Raw genomic sequence first — 26,764 nt, 5'->3', positions numbered from 1 at the left:
CTGGCACTTCATATTTAATAATTAACAGAATCAAATTTTGGATGAAGGAGAACTGTTGCAAAATTGCTTCAACCAAGATGTGGGCTTTGAAGAAATGTTTGGACTTTGGTATCTCCCTTCTGTCTTTCTCCTCCCTGAGGTAGTAGCTGCAGTATTTTCACTCAAATACATTGCAATTCATGCCAGATTAAGGATGTGAACACTTAAGGATATGTTCTTTTCAATCTTAAATTTTTGAGCATTTTAATTAGAGCATCAAGCCATAACTAGCATAAAAGGGGAAAGAAAATACTTGAAAACTATGGGATAGCCCTTGACTTAGAAGAAGAAATCTGGGTTTTGACCATTTATGGGAAATCCTAGGGACATATAAGTTGCAATAAGTTGCAACAGATAGTTTTTGAAGCTATGAAGTCTACCTTTTTAAAACTATATATATATATATATATATATATATATATATATATATCCATACATAAGTACATCTATGCAGTGAAAACAAGCTTCCTCAGACTATATTTACTTACTGTCCTAAGCTGTAGTAGTTATTACATTTACAGAATTCTCATGGGTGATTTGGTGCAATGCTTTTTCTATTGTCTTAAGAATGCTGCATACCCAGTATTGTCTGGTTTGCAGCCAATTTCTGATACTTCTCTCTTTCTTCTCTCTTTAACAGGTTAATGTAGGTTTTGGGGTCAAAACACAACCTTTACACTACTTTTATTTTGTATGGACATGATATGGATATGTTTTAGTTATATCAAATCTCAAAGATTTATGGAACTTAGAGACTATTACAGCTGTGGTTTCTGTAACAGGAAAGATGATTCCTTCTGGGTTTTTTTGTTCAGATTTCTCTTCCATTAAGTATAGGTATAAATATGTGCAGAGTCTGATACAATTAAATGAGTTATAAGAACTTTTTTCTCTTGGTGGCAACCCCCAACTTTCCTGTAAATAGAACTAAGATAAGAATCCTAAGCCACAAAAAAAAAAAAAAAAACAAACCAAACCACCCTCATATACTTGATATTAGTATGCCTCAATCATTTTTTTTAATTTGAGAATGCTCAGAAATAATCTATTTTTAAATTGAAAGGTAGGACCATACATCCAAAACAGGATCTGTATTATAAGGAAGATAATATTTGAGTTTATTGATAACACTGCCCTGCAACTTTGCATACAGATATTCAACATATATGGAACATTAAAAGTTAGTACTCTGGCTTCTGCAGTGAGAATTTTACAGTGCATGCACAGAAGTTAATGTGCAACGTGAAACCTGCATTATGCCATTTTATGTTCCAGCAGGTAAATCCCAGTCTTGTTTATTGTCCAGCACAAAGCACAGGCTGGCTGTAGGAGGTCAGGCTGGGAAGTTGCTCATGTTTGACACTGCAGCTTTTGGGAGTGATGAATATTTAATTAGGCCAGTGTGGACCGTGGGGGAGGTTGAGGCAGCTGTAGCTCCTGGTTGACTGTCTGCAGTATCATCTTAGAGTGTTTTGTGAAAATGAATCCTTGGGGTAAGCTTCAGGGACACTGAGTAGGTAAAAAAAGGCATTCTGAGAGCAGCTAGCTCAGGGAAGGTGGGAATAATAGAGACAAATGTTTTAAGTATTTCTGGTATACTGGTCAAAGATTCTGGTGGGCTAAGCCATCATGTTTTATTAGTTTACATAAATGTATTTTAAATTCAGTTTGAACCTATAGAGTTGGCGACTATAACAGCAATGAAAATAATTTATTTTATGCAGGTATTAGCTATCAGAATAGAGCACATGTATAATTTGTTGATATTATGCAAACAGTGTGAAGTAGCAGTCATTTCTCTGTAGTCCTATTTTAAACACAGCAACAGAGCTGTTTGAAGATATTATTCTTAGCAAGCTTTCAGGAGAAATTAAAGACTAAAAACAAAAGCAGGAAGACTATTAATTTTCAGTAGCATAGGCCAGGATAAAGATTTCTTACTATTTTGTCTTCCACATTTAAAAACATTGCATGCAGTTTGGATAAGTACCAGTTGGGCTAATAGGAAGGTTTTAATTCTGCTATGAAGAGTATAAAAAAAATTAAAGAAGATAAATAAATCTATATTCATAACCAGGGACACTGGCACTTCCCCTCACTCTTTGTCCTGGGCTCTGTGGAAGTTATTGTTGCTACAAGACAGAACCAGATCATATCCACATACCATGGAGACATACATTTTCATATGGAATGCATGGAGCAAGAAACAGTTTAATGTTCCTTGTTGTCACTATAACATTCAGGACAGACAACAAAGAAAAATAACCATTTTAATTTAAGTTAATTTAGCTAGCATGTTACTGCTAATCAGTTAGGAAGGGAACATATGCCTGCATCTCTGCTTCCCAGCTCATCTTCTATCATATAACCATCTCTGCTCTGTGTTAATATCCAAGACTAAATTTGAGCAAATGACGTGCAAGAGCATTTTTGTTGCTATTCACTGGCTGTGGCTAAAAGTGGTAGCTGATATTTTCATGGACATCATGAATAATTTGGAATTACTTCTGCGGTTTCCAGTGACTTGTGTGATGAATGGCTCTCATCTTGCTGTATCCACTTGAATAATGATGGCAAACTTGGGACACCTCAGTGCACAATACTGTCAAGTCAAGAAGCATAAGTCCACAGAAGAGCTATTAAAATAAATACAGCGGGGACTGTGATTTAAGAGGACCCTTACTTTTATGACAGGCAAGGAGCAACTGAAGAGAGATCTGGTGATGGTCATCTACTTGGGGCAGCTGTTTATTATGCTCTATCGTAAACATCTTGCTGTTACCTTGTGCTCTCCCATCTGTTTGTTTCTGCCCATCTGTTATTGCTTGCCATGTGCTTAGGTTGTAAATATCACTGTTGTTTGAAATAAAAAGGTTAATAATCCCTTGATTAAAAAAAAATCCAGTTATTGAATTCAGTATTTGATTAAGAAACAAAAGCTCTTACAAGCCTCAGGAGTCAACATCGAGGAAACTCTGTAGAGGTTTTCTGTGCTCCTGGATAACTTCCTGTAGTTACCCTTTCTGATGAGGTTGCAGCATTTAATTGAGTTGATTTTTGTTGTAAGATTTCAATTTGCTTTTAGTCAATAGCAAGGGCTAGTTCAGGAGGAAATTTTGTTTTTTGAAGTCAGAGGATTGTGTGCAAATGAAAGAGGTTTACAAGGCAAATTGCCTGCAAGAAGCCAATCAGCTGTGCTCTGTATATGTCACTTCAGCTTCTGCTGGAGTTTTTATTCCCAGACTAGCAAATTTATATTTGGCATGCACTTTCATCTTTATTCTATGGGTTTCTTCTCATCAAATATTTGTAATGGGTTTTATTTTTCTCTCCCAAAACTCTTATATGTGCTTTTGGCATTTGAGTCTTTGCCATTGTTACTTAATATGAAAAGAGCCACATTTAATTTCTTTTGGAATGTTTTAAGACATGCTTTTTCTATCTTTTTTATTAAATCTGTATTTAGTAACTTTTTCTCTCTCAAAACATAACTATAAAGCTAGCTAATTCACCATTTTATACCAGTCTGTTACAGTGGGCAGTTCTGAGACATGCAATGCTTTTGGGTTTTCTATTTTTTTTCTTTTTTGAAAGTAGAGTCATCCACATTATCCCAGCAACCTAAGCAATCTAAAAATAATTGATTTTTAAAAGTTATTTTAGAATGTGTTTTCATGTTGCTGTTAATGGTTTTGTTTAGGTTGTTTTCTTATAGTGAAATACTATTCCTACACAGGAATAAGTAAAGCAATACTGATACATACCTGCCAATAATGGCCATCTCTGAACTACAATATTGGTGTAATTTTTTTCTTTCATAGTGTTAGACTAAAGCTTTATCAGTGTGTACCCTCTAAGGATGGTTAGGTTGCACTTCAGTTGACAACAGGTGGGCCTGGGACATTGACCTGTGATGCTGAGACCCTAATTCAAGTTATAAAAATGCATGTGGAATTTCATCTTTGGACTGAATAGAATTTAATTTCTTACATTTTTGGTTTTGAATTGCTTTCTTGCCATGGTGACAAAGATTTTAAAGATTTGTCTTGTAGCTTTGTGTAAAAATCCTCACAGGAAGAAAATTTTTTATTATTATCAATTAATTTGCCCTGACTGCACTATAGTATGTTTTGTACATTGAGGGAAATGTTTACATTTTGCTTTTAAGCTTGACTGCAGCTGTTGACAGTCTTTTACAAAAACTGCATATGTTTCCTTCCTAGTAATTTCATTCTTGCCGAGCTCTTCAAAACAAAGTAATTTTGTATTTTATGTTATTCTAGGAGCCCATGAGCTGGACTTGGTGAAATTATTTGAAAATCCAGTTTATTTTTTACTTTTACTTTTTCCTCCCATTCTTCCCCCTAATGCCTGAAAAGAACTTCTTTTATGTATGCATGTGTTTTATTCTTCCTCCATTTTACTTAAATAGTGTTTCTTCCAAGTACCTGGTTCCAAAGTCAGAATTTCTAGGAACTGATGCAGACTCTTCTGACTATAAGAGGATCTTTTTTCAGAGGGCTTTATGGATTATAAATTATTGGGGATGGACCTAGCTTGTCAATATAAAAGGTATTTTTTTACCTCAGTGCAAAGAGACTGGCTCTGTCTGGTGACCTTAGTGTGTCCTGTCAATTAAAAATGATTAAAAAGGTACATTATCAATATATAGAAGTTGATATTATCCAACTGTCTTTCATATTATTTTACTATATTTTTCAAAAGTACAATGGTGGTCATATTATAGTTTTCTATTCTAACTTTCCTGCCCCCTTTTCTCTAATCTGCTCTCTTGATTTGGGGAAAAAAAAACTCTAATCTCAGTCAGTCTTTCCTGCTGACCAGAGAAATATTGGGAGATAGATTTAGATCCAATGCTATCAAAATATTGCACTGATTGTTAAAAAAAAAATCTTGGTGAAACTAGTCAAAAATCTTTCATGAAATCTTTCTTAGGTAGAAATTGCTGTTATTGTTGTGTTGAAAACATACAGGCTTAGGAAACTGTGTCAAACAGTTTCAGAACTGGTACAGCGTTATTGGAGGGGTTTCTTGGGTGGAGGAAGAGCAACACATGGTGTTGGTGATTCATGCTTATGGCTTTAGAAAACCAGTATTTCAATTGTTTCGGCTTCAGTTATTTTCAGTGCCTTATTTTGAAGTAACACTGCCAGTGAAAATTCTATAAAACAATTGGTGATGTCAAAGGATTGAAAAGGCCAAGGACTCCAGCTCAGGACCATTACCATTGGCCTCTTCAATCGTCTTCTAAAGAATAGACAGAGGCTTGTGCTTTTGGTATCTCTTCAACTCTACCTGTTATTTAAGGAGCTTTCCTTTTGGAGACCAGAGGAGTTCAGAAATTTGTAAGGCTCACTGGCATCTCCAGTACCTCAGAATGTGATGGGTTTTGTTGGAGGTTTTTGGGTTTGGGGGTTTTGTTTGTTTGTTGGTTGGTTCGTTTGTAGGTTTTTGTGGGAGGTTTTTTGGGTTTGGGGGGTGTTTTTTGGACGGTTTTCTTTGGTCAAACTTGTGTCTTTTCAGAAAAAACTGTGCCAAGAAATTAGTTCCTGCTTAAGATGAGTGGCTGCAGGAAGTAGTGCAAACATGAAATACTGGAATTTGCCCACATCCTTCTCAGACTAATCCCTGTGTTGGAGTAACCTGGGGGCATCTCTGAGCTGTTTCATTTTGGTTCTTTCCATTATCTGTGTAGCTTCGCTGGAAGCATAAGACATCATGCTTGTGTTTCAGATAGCAGACACAGAAACTGTGTCATCTAACTGCAACTTAGATAATGCTTTGATGAATTGTGTCTATAATGTATTTATCTCTGCTCACTGCATAATATAGACAATAGCTTGAAGATGTGCATTTGCGTTTATTGTATTTTTTTTAAAGGCATTTGCAAAAATGTTTTATGGTCAGCGCTGTCATAAAATTAGATCAGTTGATGATTTTCTTCTGTTAAGCTTTTCTCTAATGGGTTGTCTTTTCTTTTTTTCTTTTTGTAACTTTATTAGGCATTACATATTGCATCACCCTCTAATGCAATAGAGCTGTTCTCTATGAGGGAAGTACTCCAAGGAAAATGAAAACGTATTCTTTGGGTTCTGTGGTCATGGATGTAGACTACAGCAGATAATTTTTATTAATAAGAAATACTTCTCAGCAAGTTGGAAAACAATGAATTTATACTGGAATAGTAAGGAGTACAGGTAGCTTCCTGATGAGACTTGGAGACATTCTAACCACAGAACGCCAACCGTGCCAGAGCCCGTTTCCCAGCTGCCGCAGGTCAGGGGGCTGGGAAGCAGGGGCAGCTCCCCGCACAGAGATCCCTGCGGGGTTTCTGCTTCCTTCTTCCCGCTGTACACGTGTGCAGTGCCCTGGCGTTTGCATCACCTTCGAGCAGGCTGCGGGGCCGAGGCCGACGTGCAGAGAGAGCGCAGGTGAGGGAGCCCCGTCCGCGCACACCTCGGATACCCTCCCGCCGGTCAGGCACGGCCAGCACCTCAGCTCGGCTCTGCCCTCGGCGGGGCTCGGGGCTCTGCCCTCGGCCCAGCACCGCGGGAAGGGAGCGGTGCCGTGCCCCGGCCGGCTCCCACCTGCCCGCCCGCTGCTCGCGGGAGGAGCGCAGAGCGGAGCGGCTCCCGGGGGCGGTGCCGTGCCGTGCCGTGCCGTGCCGTGCCGTGCCGTGCCGTGCTCTGCTGCCTGCGTGGGGCGGGCACCGGCACCGCCCCGCCCGCCGGGCTGCGCGCCCGCGGAGCCACCCGCGGCCAGCGCCTGCCGCGGGTCCGGCCGCGGCGGGGGCGCCGGTGGCCGCGCCAGTGCCTGCGCCGCGCCGCGCCGTGCCGTGCCGTGCCGTGCCGAGCCGCGCCGTGCCGTGTCCTGCCCAGCCGAGCCGAGCCGTGCCGTGTCCTGCCCAGCCGTGCCGTGTCCTGCCCAGCCGAGCCGAGCCGCGCCGTGCCGTGTCCTGCCCAGCCGTGCCGTGTCCTGCCCAGCCGAGCCGTGCCGTGCCGCGCTGTGCCGTGGCAGCGCCCGCTGCACGCACCGCCGGCCGCCGCGGGCTCCCTTGCGCAGCCACCCGGGGTAGATCGGCGGAGTTTGCGAGGCCGTGAGGAGGCGGCGAGGCCGTGCGAGGCTCTGGACGGCCCCAGAAGTTTGCTGGCAGAAAGTGTTCCCTGTATTGGCAAAGTCGTCAGGCTCTCCTCAGAGGAATACCCCATTGCCTAAGATGAGTGGCTGTAGGAAGCGGTGTAAGCGGGAAATAATGAAATTTGCCCAGTACCTTCTCAGGCTAATCACAGGTTCTCTTCACACAGGTAATGACTGTTTTTCTCTGTAGTCGAGCTGTTCAGTATGATAACGAGAGAATTTCCTAAGGATAATACAGCGTTGTCATTGTTTTATATTATCATTCCTTTCATCTTATAAATAATAATAAAAGAAGATCTGTGAACTACTTTGTGGCTGAGCATAATGAGAACAGAGCAGAATCTGATGTTACAGTGTTTAGACAGTCTGACATTCTCTAAGCCTTTACACACACGAACCCAAATTGGGATGTGAGTGTACATGGTTCCACCTGTCCACCTGTATGTGTTAGCAGTACTGCAGGGAAGACACATTGCTCATAAAGGATGAATCTTACGGTTTTTATTTTCACTCTTTCTTGGACTGATATTCTTTGACAAGCACACTACATTCTCTTTGTCGGAGGCTTGGTTTTGCTTATCTAAAGATGTAAATCAGCTGCAATCTGTCAATGGGATGTTGTGGTATCTTGTAGGAAATTGTGAATAACACTTGTGCTTTGCCCTTAAGGAATTTGAAACATAGTGGTTGTCAGCTTTCTTTAGGTAATTTTTTTTCTGTAACCTTGGACAAAGTGTGCATTAGCAGGGAAGGTTTCTAAGCTAGACTGAGCAGATGCTGTAGCTTTCTTACCACTTTGGAAAATATACTTTTCTCAAAATTCAGCATTTTCTGTAGCTGTTCTCAACAGCTGACAAATATGATAACTTACATGATGTCATTCTGTATTTATAAAATATAATTGTGCTTCTTTCTATACTTCAGTTACTTTTTTTTCCCTTGCAGATTGCAAGTCCAGCGTCAGCAGATAATGTCCAATTATGCTACCACGATTGTTGAGAATTAAAAGCCATTTATTTAAAGTCATCTGAAAGTTTCAGCTGGTTATTTTAATTTATTTGGTGGTGGTGGTGGTGTGTTGGGTATTTGTGTTGTTTGTTTTGGCACTGGTGAAAAGATTTGAGAGCGAAATTGACTCTTCAGCAATAACTGGAAGAATTGATGCATGCAATTAATCAGATTTGGAATTACAATGCTGTAAAAGTCATAGCACAAAAACTGACAATGCAAACTTCATAGGATGCTTGTAACTTTTGGAAATCTGACACAGCTTTTTTAATAACTTTTGAGTGTCTGGCAACAGAATTTCCCTGCCTTTATTTTCTCTATCATTCCTAGTCTATCGTAGTTTCTCTGTTGTGAACTGCATCAATTCACATTTTTCTGAAAACACTGGCTTCTTGCTCCTGTGGGTTGCTATGGAAATTAAATAATATATGATGCAAGGAGAGAGATGTGTTAGAAATTCATAGCAATACTCTTTTCACAAAGTCATCCGAGCTTTTCCTTTCCTATCTAGTGAATGATGCACACACTACTCTATTTTTCAGATTGACATTTGTGCTGCAACCTTTCTGAGCTCACAATTCAAAACCATTTCCAAGACTTGCTGTGGATACTGATTCATATGCTATCACTAAAAGAAGTTATTTTTTTTTACAAAAATATTCAATGAGCACGTATTCAATGAGAAAAGCCAAGTGCAGTGGCCTCAAATGTGTTTCCTTAAAGGCAGGCAAGCAAGCAAGCAAAAAATCCCCACTCTTAGGAAGAGCTGAGATTCTTCTAAGGAGATTTTCAGTTTGTTTTTACTACAGATAATGGTATCTTACTACTCTTATTAAGTTAATAGACTTCATCATGTTCAAATGATGTGGCAAATGAGATCAGGATAATGTGATAATACCTGAAATGCCAAGGGAGGTAGAGCTCCACTGTTAAGCTCTTGCATAGCCCAGTCCTACTCAGTAACCTCAACTGTTGCAAACCAGTTGCTGTTCAGCCTAAGAATCTAATGCATAATTTATTCTGTTGATAATTAATGAAGATGAATGAGAAAGCCTTGTGGAAAGTGTTAGAAAGTTATACTTTGTATATTAAAGGTACTGCTGTTTCTATCTTGAGCATTCAAAAATTTAGGATAGGTATCAGAAACAAGGTGTTCTTTTTTAACTTCTTAGAAGCAGGCAATCTCCTCACCCAAGTGGCCAATTAGTTTCAAAGTGTAAGTGTTTACTAAGAACCACAATGGCAAATGTAATTTAATTTATATGTTGATGGCTTCTAGTTTCTTTTTCAGTTGTTCCTTAATAATTAAATTATACGTAATAGTTTGGATCTAAACTTTCTTGAAAATACTTGCACTGAGTCTAATCCATCCCTTCTTCCTGTATGGGTAGGCATGTTGAATATATACTTACTTTACACATTTGTACAAGCTGTGCTGCAGCTGGTGTGATTACATTGATCAGAAAACAAAACAAAGTAATATGGGAGGGAGGCTGGGTTTACTGGCTAAGGGGCCTGCTAAGGAGTCACTGTTGATTACTGGTTCCATAGCTTGTGTTTCATAACCTTTTATAGCACTACAGGCCTGTTCTGTGGTGAATCTAAATGTTTAAAATAAAAATGGTCTCATATAGCTGTCTGTAATAATACATAAGCATGACTTGTACTTCATAGTCCACTCAGCTGGAACCAATATTAATGAAACTACCCCGTGCTTGAAAGTAAATGCTGTATAAATCTTTACAATGGGTTTTAAGTGGCACTCTCTGCATGAATACATCCAGATCTCTCTCAGATTTTTTTTTTTTACAGCAAGTCACTATGATTGATAGCAAAATGTCGTGAAAAGAAACAGTCTTTGTTTACAAAGTTTGCAATTTCCCATTATATCTGTTATATAGTAAGTTGATGTGTTTCCACAAGTTGAAGATGGCATTGAAGATGGCAAACCAAATATCATACCAATCCCTACTTTGCTGTCTCTCACCTCTTGACTTGCAAACACCTGGTCTTTGGAACACTGTTATAAAATCTTGGCACTACTCTTGAGAATGTTTTAGTTTTTGGATGCAACATGGATTTGTATATTATAAATAACAAAATTAATCATTCTGAGATCAAGAAGTAAGTCATATTGTTTTAAAATGGAGGAAAAGTGATTCCAGAGCAATGGCTATGAAATTTTCCTTAACCATCACAACTGATGAAAGATTAAAGAGATGATAGTACCAAAACCATAATTGAATTCAAGTGGTAGATTTTCACAATTACATACCTTTCAGGCATGTTTTTATTAAATGTCTGATATGACCTATAGGAGGCCAGGTTTTACAGGACAGGTTCAAATTGCCAGTTAGCATATATGTATGCAGGGAATGAAGTAGAGAACAACCCTGGCTGTGAAATTGTACTCTCTCCAACAAACTGAAGTCATCTCACTCTTCTAGGCTTTGGTAGATTAGGTTAGGGACTGATGTGGGGGTTTTTGACTTCTTTAGATTTTCTGGATATTTTGTTTCTTTGTTTTTGAATCTCAAGGTTGATGAAATTGGTGTAAAGTAGAATTTATCAAAAGCTTCATATTTTCCTTAGGTAAAAAAAAGCAAACCAATTAGTGAATGCAGGTTGTACTTTCTGATGGCATGTTCTTTGATAAAACAGATTTCCAAAGGTAGTCTCTAGTCCTTCATTTTGCCTTTTTTTTGCACAGAAATGTTTTCTGGCCTACTGCCAAGAGGAATATATCATCTGAGCATAGCTCTGAAGCTGTGGGAGGCCTCACAACTGTACTCCTCTGACTGTCCTATTTCATGTACTTATCACTGCCAAAAGTCTGAGAGTGTTTAGGACAGTAGATTATTCTGAATTCCTTCATGGGCTACTCCTTGGTAAATCCAAGAGGAATCACCTTTTTTGAATGCTGGTGGTCCCTTGACTTCTGTGGTACATAATAAGTAGAATAAATTAAAAGACAAAAATAATGCAAAATATCAAAATAATCTTAAAAAATATGAGACAAAGAGAGCAGATAAAAAGACTGTTCCCCTTTTTATGCAATCAGGATATAACATAAAATTATTTTAAAAGTACCTTTTATCTTGAAGATGTTATGGAAAACCTAAAATGTCAACATCCATAGGAAAACAGGTTGAATGTGTTTCCAAATGCCTTTTTTGTTGCTGAAATATTTCTTTTTTCTTTTTTCTTTTTTTTTTTTTTAATACCAAATCAGTATTATTCATGAACCTAATTAGTCTTTTTCATTTATTTTTAATAGGAAAGAATTCCAGATTCAAGATCGGAATCTCTTGTCTGTTGCCTATGAGGTAGTTTGAACCTCTGGGGTTTCAGAAACTTTTCCTATACAGAGGTGCAGTGTTCTCTCTGTAGATAATTTCACAAGTTCCAATGTGCAAGAGTGAAATATTTGCCACATCCTGTTTTGGAAAAGAAGTCTCATTAATTTAAAATAAACTACTCCAGATTTCACTTGAAATTCTGCATTGTCCTTTATGCTTGCTCAGTTTTCTGATTAGGACTGGCAACTTTTGCAGGTGCTGTCTTGGTATTCATCTCCCTCTGAGAGAAATTCCTTCAGTGGAAGGGTGTGGTGGATACAAAATGGGATATCCCACTGGTTACAGTGGGATTTCGAGTAGGTTTCATTCACTACCTGACAGAGTTGTTTGAGTGTAAAATATCTTTCTTTGAAAGAAAATACCTGAAAAAATACCATCCAACCAACCAAAATTTTGTTGTTGTCATTGTTAGCTCTTGTTAAATATATCAGGTGAATTTTGCCCGAGTCCTCCTGTAATGTTTCTCAGATTTTTCATTTATTGCATTGTTGAGTACCTGGCTTTTGAAATCACTTTTATATTATGCTATTCCTCTATGTATTATCACTCCAATAGGCATTTTATTTAGAATAGGCTGTAGTACAGACAGTGCTCTGAGACAAAAGACCAAGATGTATTGAGTTTAGTTGCAGGCAATGTGAAATATATTCTGGGAAAAGCTGAGAATGCCTTAACTTAATGTACTTGAAATGTGTTCTGCTTCAAATTGGAAAAAATTTAAAATATCTGGTTTGTTCCCTCAAAAAAATCAATCCTGCCTATATGCCTCTCACGTGCTGCAGATTTACTGTGAACTTTCAGCAATTTTGTAGAAAACTTCTCAGATTTCAAGTAGTATAATTTGTTACAAAATGTATTATAATAAATTATATTTAAGCACTCGAAAATTATAAATTTTTCCCTCGTCAGAAATAGGTCTACATAGACTGCCTTTGCTCTTCCTGATTTGCAATTCAGTGTTGTGCAAAATGTTTCAGCTTCAAGTTCTATAACCCTGCATATTTGAGATAGACTGAACTTCACAGATGCACGAAGCAGTAGTGGATACCTTGAAGTGGGGCATCTAAAGGCAATGCCCTTATCTTTAAACACATTCTCCTGAATATTTTTGAATATTTGACTCAAATGTCCCATGTTTTTCAGGCATTAACATCATATAACCTATATGAAGAAGATTTTTTTCCAGATCATTCCAAAAGAGCCCTCACTGAAGTTTTAAGGCTTCTTATGGTGTGTTAATGGAAAAGGACCAAGTTAGCATTATGCATACCATTTCTGTTGAAAAAATTGAGGTTTTACTCTCTCATTCCATCTCTGAATCTTAATTAAAATGAAAGATACAGTTCATCTTCTCTTGCAAATGATACATTGGAAAGCATCCAGTCATCATTAAAGGTAAAGCATGTAGTCATCATTAAAGGTCTCGCCTTTGGAAGTTCTGCTTTCTGTACTGTTCTTGTAAGAGTCCTAACTACCAATGCCATTTATAAATATCGTATTAAAAATTCATCTGCACATAAGGCACTGCCCTGGATAATATGCTTAAAACTACTCTTAAAGGAACTTTTTAAAAGTTACCAAATCCTGCAGACAAAATGTTGGGAAATGGCAGCATTTGGACTGTCTCAGCCCTGTACAATATAATGCAGTTCTTCACTGTGTGTGTACTTTTCATTTAACCGTTGCACAGGGTAGCTTGGAGTATAGAAGCAGCAAGGAGAATGATATATTTAGATTAGAAATTGGGGTGCAAACTGAAATAAATGCAGTCTTGGAATGCACAGACTGGTTTTTTAGTTGTTATGTTTTTGTTCCTTTTATAAGGACTTTCTACTGCAGACAGACAATGATTTTCAAAGACACTAAAATGACAGGTAAAATTCAGTGTGAGGTAAAATGAGGTGGTACATGCTGGACAAAATGAGCTTTATGTCTGAATGGATGGGCAGTGAGCTTACTGCTGGCTAGGAATGAAACCCTGAAAAAACAGGGGCTGAAAAACCTGTGAAATTCCTTACTAAAGGTTGTTGTTAGTGCAAAAAGTTCTGCATGAGTCCAGAGGGACCAGCTGGGTAAAGAGTTGGAAAACAAACCTGTTGGGAGACTCTGTCTAGATTAAACATGTCAGAATTTCCCTGAGATGAAAGTAGTCCATGGCTATGAAAGTGTTAGGGGAAAATGTTCTAAGTGCTTTTCCTATTTCTCATTTTCACTGGGCATACACTGACAGCTGTTGGTGAAGACAGGATATTGAACTAGACGGATCCTTAGTCTAAACCAATACAGTAGTTCCTCTGTTTTTATATAGCTAACCTGCATTCAAAAAAGGTAATTCCTGGATTTACCAAGGAGCAGCCCTTGAAAGAGTTCAGAATAATCTGCTGTCCTGAGCAGTCTCAGACTTCTGGCAGTGATAGGCACATGAAATAGGACAGGCAGAGGAGTACAGTTGGAGGTCTCCCACACCTGTGCTCAGATGATATATTCCTCTTGGCAGTAGGCCAGGAAACGTTTCTATGCAAAAAAAAAAAAACAAACAAAACACCAACCCCCCCCCCCCCCAAAAAACCCCAAAAAAAAAAAACCAAAAAAACCCCCCAAAAACAAAAAAAGCAAAAAATGAAGGACTAGAGACTTCCTGTGGTTATCTGTTTTATCCAAGAACATGCCATCAGAAAGCACAACCTGCATTCACTAATTGGTAAGGGTTTGTTTTTTTTGCCTAAGAAGAATATGAAGCCTTTGATAAATGCTACTTTGCACCAGTTTCATCAGTCTTGAGATTTAAAAACAAACAAAAACCCAATCACAAAAGTCAAAATAAACTTCTCTGGGGTTAGGATGTTTTCACTGTTTCAATCAGCAGCTGTAATCCTGCCTCTTTTTGCTCTCAACTAAGTGATTTCACCTGAGCACCTTCCTGCAACTGCTGGAAGTTTAAAGCAGATCATTTAAATGAATATTAAGTCAACAGAAATAGTTTTTCAGACCGTGTTTTTACAGATTACTAGTAAGAACTAATTCATGTTTTGTTTTTTTTAATATCTTGTGTTTGCTAGGCTTCACATATGGAGTAGCCTTACGCTAAGTTCTATGAACTAGTCCACAGGAAAGTGTATGTGGAGATACTTTTTTTTTCCCTGTAGCATTTAATACCCTGAAAAGGGATTAGAAACTCTAATGATGTGAATAAAAATGAGTATCACTCCAAAGCATGGGCTAGCTACGGAAGATGAGTGCATCCTATCAGTAGCAGTGTCAATTGCTGATCATTCTAATGGAGGTTTTAAACCCCAGTATTTTTGGACCTGTTTCATAGTTTTATCCGTGGCAGTTAAGGGAGAGATGCAAGGTGGGAATAAAAATGAGAAACCATGTCAATCTAATTCACCCAAATAGGATAATGTATATATGTACATTTAGTAACTTTCAGTAATAATGTGTATTTTAACTTTATTTTCATGCATGTCCACGTCTTCCAAACTGGCATAACCACATGTTCATACTTAACAGTCTGCAAGGGCTATCTTAAGTCTGAGCCTGTATTAGCAGAAAATATTTTCTTCATATGTTTAATATTTGAATTCTGTAAGGACATTAGAGATAGACAATGGCCAGTTCAATGCCATGTTTGGATATGAAGTTAATGGCCAAGCTGGAAAATAGCAGTGGGATGCTGGCTTGGAAATACATGGGCACTGAGCTACCTGCTAACAGCACTTCAGTCTGTAACTGGTAATTCTGTGTGACTGGCTCTGATACAGCCAAACAGAAACAGTAGAAGTGATAAAACTCAAACCTGCTGTGTGGCTGGTGAATGCCAATCTTATGTCCCATTGCACTGGCAGTCACCTGTTCATGGGCAACAAAACAGTGACCCTGGCTGTCACATCACTACTGTTCTCTTTCCTAGTGTGGTGTGATGGTTTTTTCTTGCTTTACTGTGTTTTCAGACCAAATTAATTCATAGCATTTATATTTTCTGTGTATAATCCAGTTGATTTGAATTCCACTTATAGATTTTTATGTGTCTCTGTATTGGATATTGACTCATGTGAACTCTTCACTTGCCTCCTGTCTCTTCATGATGACAGCCTGTCATAGAAGACAATGCAATTCACTCCAATGCCTCTTTCATTTCCAAAACTGAAATACTGACTTTTGAAGTAATTTAAAATCAAACAAACAAAGGTAAAACTGTCTGAAATTAACCTCCTGAAATTTTCACTGCAAAAAGCTGCCAAGCTTGGATCAATTATTTTTTTAAATATTAACTAAGATTTTATCTTTATATTCTATTTTTTAAGTGCAAATGTATGTCTTTGTATTTTTAACTGAAATCTGTATCATGATGCAAATATGTATACACTTGGACCAAGGGGGTTCACTCCCCTGAAATGCATCAAAAAATTAAAACACATTTTATGTTGTAAGCTTCCTTTTTAAAGCTACAGCAGGTAGTCTAGGGGGTCCTGCTTATGAGGATTTCTGCTAATATTGAACATTTTGAACATACAACATATATTTATTGTTATTAGATTCCTGCAGTATTGAACTCTAACTTGTTTTAATTCTGCATTTGAAGTTCTATTCCAAATAATATAGATGCCATAGTTTTATAAATTAAGTTTGTCATTACTGTTTCTTCTATACTACAGAATACATAAAGTAAGCACATATGGTACTGTATATGCTTATGGTGTATGTGTGTGTCAAATAGGCTCTTTAGCTTTTAAAACTGGTAACAATTGGATTTACCTTCTTGAGCTTTTTATGGAGTCCCCATCTAGGCAGTGTGATTAATTTTAAATATAAAATAAAAGTGTTTAGGATGCAGAGGAAAAAAGTCTGTTTTCATCAAGAGCCATACTCCATTAGTTTAAGAAATTGAATAAATATGAAAAGAGGTACTAGATTTTGTGCCTGTTAGTCTGGTTTTTGTCAGCAGATTTTTAATTTTTTAAATACCCTTTATGAGGCATGTGAATAAAGTCAACATTTAGAATTTATGCAGTGTAGACCTTTCTGTGACAGCTATTGTAAACATCATTTAATTTCAGGGAAGAAAGTGACAGTTGATCATTTATATTTGATTTATAGTAACACTTGTAAAGGTCAGCAGAAAATAGATTCCTTAGTCAACTCTAAAAATAGGAATTAGGCTCTTTTGTCATTTACTTCTCAAAAGTTTGTCCATAGATTATTTAATCTAATCACGACGTTTCATTATGTTAGTTGAAGAATTTCTTTAAAAATCCCAGGTCAGGTTTTCCCCTCAAATAATTTCCTTGGGATAAGGGCATGATGTAATTTTCAGGCTCTGGTTTTTCAGCATTTAAAAACTGAGAGTTACTGTTCAAATGGGGTGCTGACACACACAGATGCATCCAGTTTGGGGCCAAAAAATTTGGGTTCATTTCTAATCAATTAGAGTACACATAGTATGGGTACATACACCTAGGACAATCAATTATTGATTATTTAGATTATCTTGGATTATGTACAAATTATGATTTTTACCTTTATAAAATTATATGTTTAAAATTTATAAGTACACCCAGTTTTAAATAAATCCCTCTTCTCTACAATGTTAGTTTTCAATTGCAAGTTTTAAATGTGCTCATATCAGCATCTCTCAGGTACAATCAGTACCCTTACCATCTAATTCACTATCAGTGATGCCTATAGAATCCACAACAGTAAACAGTAAAATCTGCAGAGCCTTCTGTAGAAAATGCATCTGAAATTGCTTCATTACTGTCAATGTGAGGCTAATGATTATATATATTTAGTCAATTTCCCCAAATTATCATGTGTTTGTTCCCAGACAAACAAATATTAAACAACAATGATAAGCTCCTTTTGAATTGCTGTACTGCAGCCTAACACAAGTTTTGAAAGCTGCTTCCATTACTGCTTCAGAAAAGGAGTTAAAGCATAAGAGAAATGCAAGGACTTGTCTTCATGTGAAGATTTAATTGAAATTAGGTAAAACTGTTACATTGCAGAAAAATCAGAACTGAAGTGACCTCATTTTAATTTAGCATAATTCATTTCTCAAGGAAATGAAACCAAATTCTATTTTAATTCTGAATGAGTGGGTCTCAGCAGTGACTGAATTAATCTTAACTATTCCACCTTACTGATAATTAATAATTAACTTCCCTGAGTAGCCTATGTGTAGAGCTCCTCAGGATTCCTGAAAAGGCATAAGGGCTTTTTACTGAGGACAAGAAAATTTTTAATTTATTCAATCAGCTAATAACTTTTAAAAATGTAACTGAATGAAGAAAATGAGACGCAGCCTAATTTCAAGAGAACAGAAAATATAAAATAAGACTGTAAGGAAAATTAGGGCTGAGGGTAAGGAGAGAGAATGGAGGAGAAAGAAGAGCACAAGTGACACTAGTAAACAAAAATGTACATTTATGCACAGCCTCTGATACCTCTGTTATTGTGCATCAAATTCATCTTTGGTGTAAAGCTGCAGGCAAATCTGTACCAATGAAGAGTTTGATCTGAGAGAAATGTTTAGTGGACAGCATGATGTCACGTCTTCAGTCGCAGCCCTCTGAACCTCTAGTGTTGAAGACAAAATTTTTACATTGTAGAAATATTAATTCCTTCAAAATTGGGCTGACTTTTAAGTCCAGTGAGTTACAGCAGTAACTGAAACACATGTTGGGGAAGACAGAGGTGATGGTGGGTGACAGTCACTACTCACTTTCAGTTTGATGTATCTGTTTCCCTGACTGCTGGTTTTGGAAGTTTCATTGCTATTCAGGCACTCTCCCTCTTGTCACACACAGGTGAATTTAAGTGCTGCAACATCCCCTGTGTTCACTTTCACAATGCTCTGAAACTTTAATGCTGACTGACAGGTGGGAATAGGAACAGCAGGGCATTCCTGCCCCGTGAAGACTTACCAGATGAAGTGCTTGAAGCTCCTCAAATAACTGCTGTAGTCTATTGTGAGAAACTAATTGGATTGTATGTATTGCTTACAGGAAGTTCTGGACTGATCTATTAAATTACCTACCTGTTGTCTGTATAGTATCATACTGTGACAGTAATTGAAATGTCATCCTGTTGAGACAGTGTAGGACTAAGGCCAGTCCTTCCATGAGTAGTCTGCTGAGATGTTTTCATCAATCAAGCTGTACCATACAGTAAAAAGGTTTCCTTTTTCATCAAGGAGGAAACTGCCCTTCAAAAAGCAATAGAATTCTTGTAAATATCCTGGAGTGGGTCCGGCTGAGGGTGACAAGGATGATTAAGGGAGTGGAGCATCTCTCTTATGAGGAATGACTGGGGGAACTGGGCCTGTGCAGCCTCAAGAAGAGACAATTGAGAGGGGACCTCATCAATGTCTGTAAGGGAGGGTGGCAGGAGCATGGGGCCAGGTTCTGCTCAGTGGTGCCAAGAAACAGGACAAGAGGCAGTGGGCAGAAGCTGATGCCCAGGAAATTCCATCTGAATACGACGAAGGACTTACTGTGTATGTCACTGCACATGAAACAGGTTTCCCACAGAGGTTGTGGGGTCTCCCTCACTGGAGATACTCAGCTGTCTGGCCACAGCCCTGTGCCATGTGCTCTGGGATGGCCCTGCTTGTGCAGGAGGTTGGACCAGATGGCCCACTATGGTCCCTCCCAACCTGATCCCTTCTGTGGTCCACCTTAACAGCCTAAATGGGCAGTTTGCTCTGTGTGTCCCCTCATGTACAAAATTAGTAGTAGTACTCTTATCTCCTATCTTACCAGGTAGAGTTCATCAGTAAAGAGAGCCGTGTAATGATAGAAAATGGAGTGTTTACACTTTTCAGTGATTTTATGTTGACTGTTTACTTTCAGCTGTATTGCTGCTGATCAAAGTCAGGAAATTTAGATTTGCGATTTTCTTTCTACTACAGCTTACTTGTAAGAAAAACATATACTGTGGCATTGTATGTATGACTGTATGAACAACAACAACAAATTTTTACAGTACTGTTCTTTCCAAACAAAACAACATTTTAGTTTATATTTTGTACTACTACTTTTTCTTTTTTTTTTTTCCAGATTTTTTTAATCTGCATCAAATACCAGGTCTGTATTGCACCACAACTACTTAAGAGATACCACCAAAGTGTGTACCTGGGGATGAAGCATTCCACACTTAAATAGACTCAGTACTGTTACTACATCTATACCTTACCCGGGGGTACATTGGCTTTAAAATCTGACAGGGCAAAGGATGAGAGGCAGAAATGGTTGCACCACAGTGAATTGCAAAAATGAAGTAAACATCATGGTGTGCCTGTGGATCTGGGAGCTGTGAAGGGGAATGTGCAATGCTGGAGCTTCAGCCAGCTAGGCCATGGAGGAGCAGAGTTTGAAGGAAGAAGCCTTCAAGCACATGTCGTTGTGTCTAGAGGGCACTGGGAAGGTGATGGCTAGAGGAAATACCCTGTTTCATGTTTCTGCCCATTTACAGGCTGAAGTAGTGTGGAAGATCCTCACTGCACTTACAGCTCCCTGCAGATTGAATATGGCATAGGAAGCAATACTGAAGGTCAGTAGTTAGGGGATGAGTAGGGCTCAGCTTAGATTTTTCCAAGTTATCTCTGTGCATTTAAACATCACTTATTTTGTCTCCTTACAGGATAAGTTTGTATTCACAAAACTGATACTATATACTAAAATTTCAATTTTTTAAAAATAATTTTTTAAATAATAATCTTGAAAATTAATATTTTTCTTCACAGTGGGACCTGTATATATACCTTTGCTTTTACTACTTTCTGTTAACTCTAGGAAATTCAAGCCTTGTAGTACTCAAAAATGTACAGTCCCTCTACGATAACCAGTTCTGTATGGTTGCTCTTGAGTTGTTTTTCATACTTCTGTAATAATTCAAGACATTTTGTTTGCTTTTTTACAGACCTACTGCTAAGCTAATGTTTTCTTAGACTTATGAATTACAAGAGTATGTTTCCATTTTTCATTACTTCTAGTTTGTCTTGATCCACCACCCTGTGGTGTGAGGTAAAGTTGGTTTTCCTACCTGCCTTATATTGGTGCTTTGTTTCATCTACCTGCTGTCATTGCTCACTTCATCTGTGGTCACTCATTTCTGTGTGGTCCTTCTGCAGTTCTTCCACTGATGCTTCACTGAATATCACCAGTGGATTTTTCTAGCTTCATTATTCATCCTGTGTTTCTGGACACTTATGAATATGCTGAACATTTGGAGCTTTGGCATTTGCCTTTTAGGGACTCCTTCACTGTAACTTTCCTCTGATGTGGTGTCACTGCCTGTAACTACTGCATTTCCTGCCTTTGTCCTTGTTTTTGTTTTTAAATGTGTCATTAAAGACTGGCAGACTCCTAAAAGTAGTGCATCCAAATCAAGTGGTCATACACATCCTGAAAGGGAATTGATGCCTTAGACCTGCCTCAAAAGATCAGTGATCTCCTTACAACCAGTCCACGGCGTGCCACTCATTTGTTTAAAAGAATTGAAAACTCTTGGCGTTTTTTGACCTTTTCTCTTTGCTTTCTACTAGAATAACAAGGTATTAAAACACATTGCTAGTGCAGAGTGCATCTATGTAAGCCACTGTGAATTTCTTCTAAACAGTACAAGAGGAATGTCTCTCTTGCTCCAGTGCTTAGTGAGACTCAGTAATGCCTTTGAAGAGATTCTTTCATGGATGCTACTGGCAATCATTAAGATCTGTCATTCTAAAACAGCACCAGGCTGACTAGATAGAAACTGATTTGAGACTTTTGTTTCACCACCAATTCCCTGTCAAGGACAAGCTGGTTCAGCTCGTGGGTAAGTACCATGGGACCTTGGTGCCTACATTCTGCTGAAGTTCAAGAAAACTGGATAAAACTGCTGCCTGTGCTTTGATCCTTTCCAGTCCTGGCGCAGAAGTCATTCTGGTACAATTAAGTAGCTTGGTATCTGTCTTATGATGTAGGATTAAAGACTTAGCATTCCAGCAGTGGATTCCTGAAAAGTCCAATCAAGAAAATACGTCAAAGGCATACAAATGCATAAGTGCAGTAGCACATGACTCAATACACAGCAAAGTTGCCGGGACAGCTCTCTTTCAGAAGTGAGTGATAAGCTGCTTTAATATAATTCTACAGCAGTCATACCCTTTCCTCATCCCAGCCAGAGGCTGGAATACCTTTCTCAGAAGGTCACCTTCCACATAGATTCTTTTTACAACACAATTTGTTAACGTCTTCTCTCAGGCAGTCTGTTGCACAGTATCCTGTCTCCTAGTGACACAAAAAACCCCCTACTGGGGCTACTAAAAATTCATCATGTGTAATTTGTTGTAGATTTTTTTTCCTTGCTGCCTCCCCAGACTGAGAGCAGTAGCTGTTGGAAATTGAGTGCTTAAATTACATGGCAAACTATGATAAATTTTCAGGCATAGAACTGTACCAACTGCCAAACTAAACTACTCATTTTCATTTCAGTTGGTCGTAAAAATGTAATCAAACATCCTGAATCCCAGATGGAAGTTTATAAAATTTAATTTGTTTCACTCTGTACAATTTAAAAAAAAAAAGTGTGATCTAGAAGTTGTGATTATTTTAAGAATCCATTGCATTTAGGTCATCGATTCTCATAGATAATTTTTAGTTTGCTTAATATTTTTCTTTTAAAGTTGTATTTTAAGCAATTTCATTATGCATCAAAATTTGAAAAATAATTTTGAAAATAATAAGTGTGAAGAATTCTGCCCATCCCTTAAGAGTTTAAGAAGTCAGCTATAGAAATTGCAGTAAACTAGGGGCTGGTTTTGGTGCCTGTGGATTTTTGGTTTTGTGTTCTATTTCTTTGTATTTTTGTTTGTTTGCTTGTTTTTATTTTACAGTGCTGCTGACAAAAGGGTATCCACCTCTCACGCTGATGCCCACGAGTGCCCCTTTGGTTTCCAGTTGGTCACAGCTGTCGTTCATGCTGCTGAGCTGTTGTAGTGCAGGCTGGGGTTCCAGAAGGCAAAGGTCCTTTTTCACTGTAGATAGAGTGGAAAAGTTCAGTTGCATGGCCCTGAACTCAAGATCTGCATTCTGATCTTTCGATAACTATAGAAATGCAGTGCTGAACTGCAGTGCGAAAAAAAATCTGGGAAATGTCCCATGAAGACCCTTTTATATTCCCCTCTTTTTTTATTTCTTGGTCTTCTTAAGAACATGTGATTTTGGCTCTGGTTTCTACTTTTTTTTTCTTTTTCTTTTTCTTTTTCTTTTTCTTTTTCTATGTCAAGGTATGGAGTGATGCTAAAATAACAGTTTGTTCCTGCTTGATGTTAAAATAACAGTCTGTTCCTGCTCTCAAACACATAATTAGCAGACAGCAGGGAAGAGAATTATTTTCAGAACCCAAAGAACAGGTCCCCAAATGGATGTCAATTACTGATACACAAAGTATGTAAGCTGTCAAAACTGGTGACTGTTTTTTTGTTTGATATCTCCTATGATGTATAGTTAGGGTTTTCTCCTGGAAACTCAGTTTCTTTATGTTATAGAAAAGAAGGACTTCAATTATAGGAAATGGTATAAATATATTTTCATTTTTTCCTCAATTTGCTGAATTAAAAGTTCGGTTTTTTGTGCTTATTTATTTCAGCATTCATTAGGTAAATCTGTATTAGGAGAAAATTTGAGGAGTTTAGTGAAGTTCATACTAGGAAAAAATGCAAGGAATGTATTTAAGCATACTTAAAATACTGCTTTAGAAATGTCTCCAGCATGCTATAGGCCATGGAAGTACTTGTGTATTTGCTGATAGGAAACCTCAGGCATGGGATTTCTTTAATTATCTCATTAATATTCCAAACACTTTATTAAGGTTTTATTCATAAATATATATATATAATGCTCTTGTGTAATACTGCTCTAAGTCAGTACAAGGAGAAAAATTGGATGCAGATTTCCCTGTACTCTATTCCAATGGTTTTGTAGTATACATTTAATTTCCACAGGTGCTGTATAGTGATATCTATACCCTCAAAAGAAGACCTACAGCCCCTGGCTTCTACTCACTTAAGAAATAAAACTAAACTAAGAATTCTAAAAAAGATTCGCTAAACAACTTTTGAGAAAAGTTTCAAAGTATATCCAACAAACAAGTCTTAAGGAAAGGCTTCAAAGGTTTCCAAGCAGCATGTTTGCAGAATGTCCTTGAAGGACTCTGCTGAGATACTGTATAAAGATATTAATCTACTTTCACCCCTGAAGTATCTTTTCTTAAAGAGACTGTTCAGTTTGCATCTAGTGTGTTTGTTTGTTTTTATGTTTCAAAGAGATGAAGGGTTCAGTCCTTCACTGCTCTGGCCTTTGCCTCTGGGTGAGGTTCAGCAGATCTGCCATCATCATTCAAGAGCTCTTTTACCTTACAAGCTCTTCACAATTCTTACCCTTTAATTCTCTTGCCCCTGCAATGCAGGCAGTTACTCGATGGAGTAAAAGGTTTACTTTGCTTTGCAGTACAGCATTGGTTTTGTCTTTCCAGTTTGTAATTGGTCATACATTAAATTCTCCTATTCCTTAGCCAGTGCCTGCAAATCATTTTAATTTCCTGACCCTTCACTGCTTTCCTCTTGCTCCTTTAGGCTTGTAAACTCTGACCATTTAAATATCACATTTGCTTTCATGTTGTTATCACAAGCTATTCTGATTAATAGACCAGACTGGAACAACAATCATGCAGTGACCCTTCTGTAAAAATCTTGCAAAATAATCCTTCTAAAAGAAGCAATTTGAACATAAAGGTTGGACTTGATGATCTTGGAGGTTTTTTCCAACATTTCTGTGACTCTATAAATGATGAAAGATTGTGTTTACAAAGCATTATTTACCTCCAGTCATAGTGTTTTATTGTAAAGGATTGCTGAAATTGCTAACTTAATTTTTTTTTTTTCTATTGATGCTGAGTTTTGGCTACAGGCTTTTTGACTTAAAGATAAGCATGTATTTATGCTCCAGGACTCATTTTCAGTGTTTTCATATTCAGGACAAAGAGCACTTGCATTCTGACAGATTGATTGTAAACTAAAGGTACACTTTTTTCTCGACAAAAGTTTGCTTGGGGTTTATTTTGGTCTTTGTTTTATCTAAAATCTCAGTCTGATCTGTTGTCAGAATTTAATTAGCTGCATGCATTTATGAAGTTGACTCTGTGGACTTAGAAGAGGCACAGGTAGACAAGCTGGTTATTTATTTATGCTCTTGTTTAGTTCTTATACTATATGCTTCTCTTTGGAAAAGTCTTATAGCCCTCTCAGGCTGGGCTAAGTTGATGCTATTGGAAGCCACCTTGTTTTGGAGTCAGCTGTTGGCAATATGCTTGTTTGTTCCCCCTGGATGTTTCTAGGGAAAAAAAAAAGTGATGTTTGGGAACACTCTGTAGCTCCCTTTTCTGGCTCCACAGAAGTGACATTTCATTCTTACATTTATGAGAGTTGCTTTTGTTTGCTTCATTAGTTTCATTTTTGATAATAAATGCTATTTAGAAATCCTTCTGAGCCAAGTAGTCTTACAGTAACCTCCTCCATTCTGCCTTTTAGGTAACCCACAGTGGGTAATTGGAAGTTCTGTAAAAGCTGCTTCCACGTTATTATGTCAAATTACTCAGTTTGGTTGCCTCATTAATTTTTTTTATTTATTATGTGTCTTAATTAACAAGCTATTGCTTACATTTCTGAAAGCCTGACATAAACAACAGGTCTTTTTGTGAATACTTTGAAAGTTAACAGGCCTGGGATTTTTGCTAGTTTTTAATTGAGACCTGTTACTCCTCTGAATTTTGTGTAAAGAGACTTATTTTGTTGATGAAAAGCTAGAATACATTAGAACTTTTAGCACCTTTCAAAGCAGAAAAGTTGATAAAAGTGCTTTGGCCATAGCTGTCCTTTCATGCAAACTGTGGATGCAAACGGACATGGAAGGTGTGAGGGAAGAACACAATAAAAGGAGTATACAGAGTCTTGCTCCTAGTGCCACTGGAATCAGGAATTTCTTTTTACCTCATGCTTCTGTTTGAAAATTTTAGAGCATGAATACTGCATTCCCCTTGTTTCGGAAAACAAAGCACACTTATGGCTTTATAGACTGGGTGTTTCTACAGACTCCTAAGAATAAAGAAACCCTATTGCATTTAACAGCATCTCAGGGAAGGTGTCAGCTTGTTTCCTGAATGTGATAAAACACAAGAGAGTTATTTCTGCCTGTGTCAAGAAATTGGTGTCTGTAGCTTAGTTCAGCAACTGGAAAACTCTGATTCTGCTGGGTTGACAACTACCACTCTCCTTGGGGTTGTGAAATCTCCACTATTAATACAATAATTTTTATCAGGAAAAATACTTTTTTTTACAATACTGGAGAACCCTATAACATCATATCAAAACAATTATTGTAATATAAAATTGAATATAGGACTCAGCAATCATGTAAGACTGGGATTTAAGGGACAAAATTAAAACTGAAGCCAAAATATTTCCAAGCAGTTTTTAAATAAGGCAACATAGTGAAAATCCAGAGAAAATATGCCAAAATTTTGTGACCTGCTTGTGGTTATTGCTGACTAATGGTGTTATTATTTAATTACTGCCCCAGTATTTGATTAATATTTCATTAGGAAGACATTTTGCCATTGTTTCACAATCTCTGCTAAATTAGAACTTTAAGTAGTTTTAGTGCTTTTTACTTAAACCCAAGCTTATTGGTTTAGAAAATTAATTTGCCAAGGTGTCTTCCACATTCCATCAAATCCACAGAGGATGTCATGGTTAATGAGGGCACCATTTGAGCCATTCAGTTAATTGAGTATGTTGTGGCCTTTTCTATAAGGTGAACTGCACATCTGTTGTGTGTCATTTTAATTAGCATATCCTTTCACTTTGAAGCTACTGTTGCTTTTTCAATCTTTTTTATATTTTCCTTTTCCACATCTATACTTTCTCTTCCATAAATCTTTGTTTCCCTTATGCTATTTGGATTTATGTAATTTGCCTGCTTAGCCTTCTGAACTGAAATATGCATTAATAAACAGTGCTGCAAGGGAACTTGATTGCATCCAGAAGGGATGACATTCTGGTTCTGGTTGTACTGTGTAGTTTAAGAACGACTTGAGGTTTGACCATCGCTGTTTTAAAGCCCATGCTCAATTCTAGCACACAGAGTGTTTTGGAATAG

At 37.6% G+C, this 26,764-nt stretch overlaps 1 protein-coding gene across 5 annotated transcripts in view; it reads left to right on the top strand.

Moving 5' to 3' along the window:
* Positions 1-26,764, top strand: part of KCNIP4 (potassium voltage-gated channel interacting protein 4) — a 392,779-nt gene that overhangs the window by 97,529 nt on the left and 268,486 nt on the right. Inside the window, exon 1 of one of the 5 annotated variants that reach the window (XM_058802947.1) lies at positions 7,168-7,364. The exons of the other annotated variants lie outside the window; for them this stretch is intronic. Within the exon in view, the coding sequence (XP_058658930.1) occupies positions 7,277-7,364 (88 nt within the window). The 5' untranslated portion in view covers positions 7,168-7,276. Of the gene's footprint in view, positions 1-7,167; positions 7,365-26,764 lie in introns of those variants that run through there. 5 annotated transcript variants of the gene reach the window in all.

Source organism: Ammospiza caudacuta, chromosome 4 (genome assembly GCF_027887145.1).
Source record: "Ammospiza caudacuta isolate bAmmCau1 chromosome 4, bAmmCau1.pri, whole genome shotgun sequence".
Classification (NCBI taxonomy): Eukaryota; Metazoa; Chordata; class Aves; order Passeriformes; family Passerellidae; genus Ammospiza; species Ammospiza caudacuta.
Note: the sequence above shows the minus strand (reverse complement) of the source record. Positions and strands in the feature narration are given on the sequence as shown.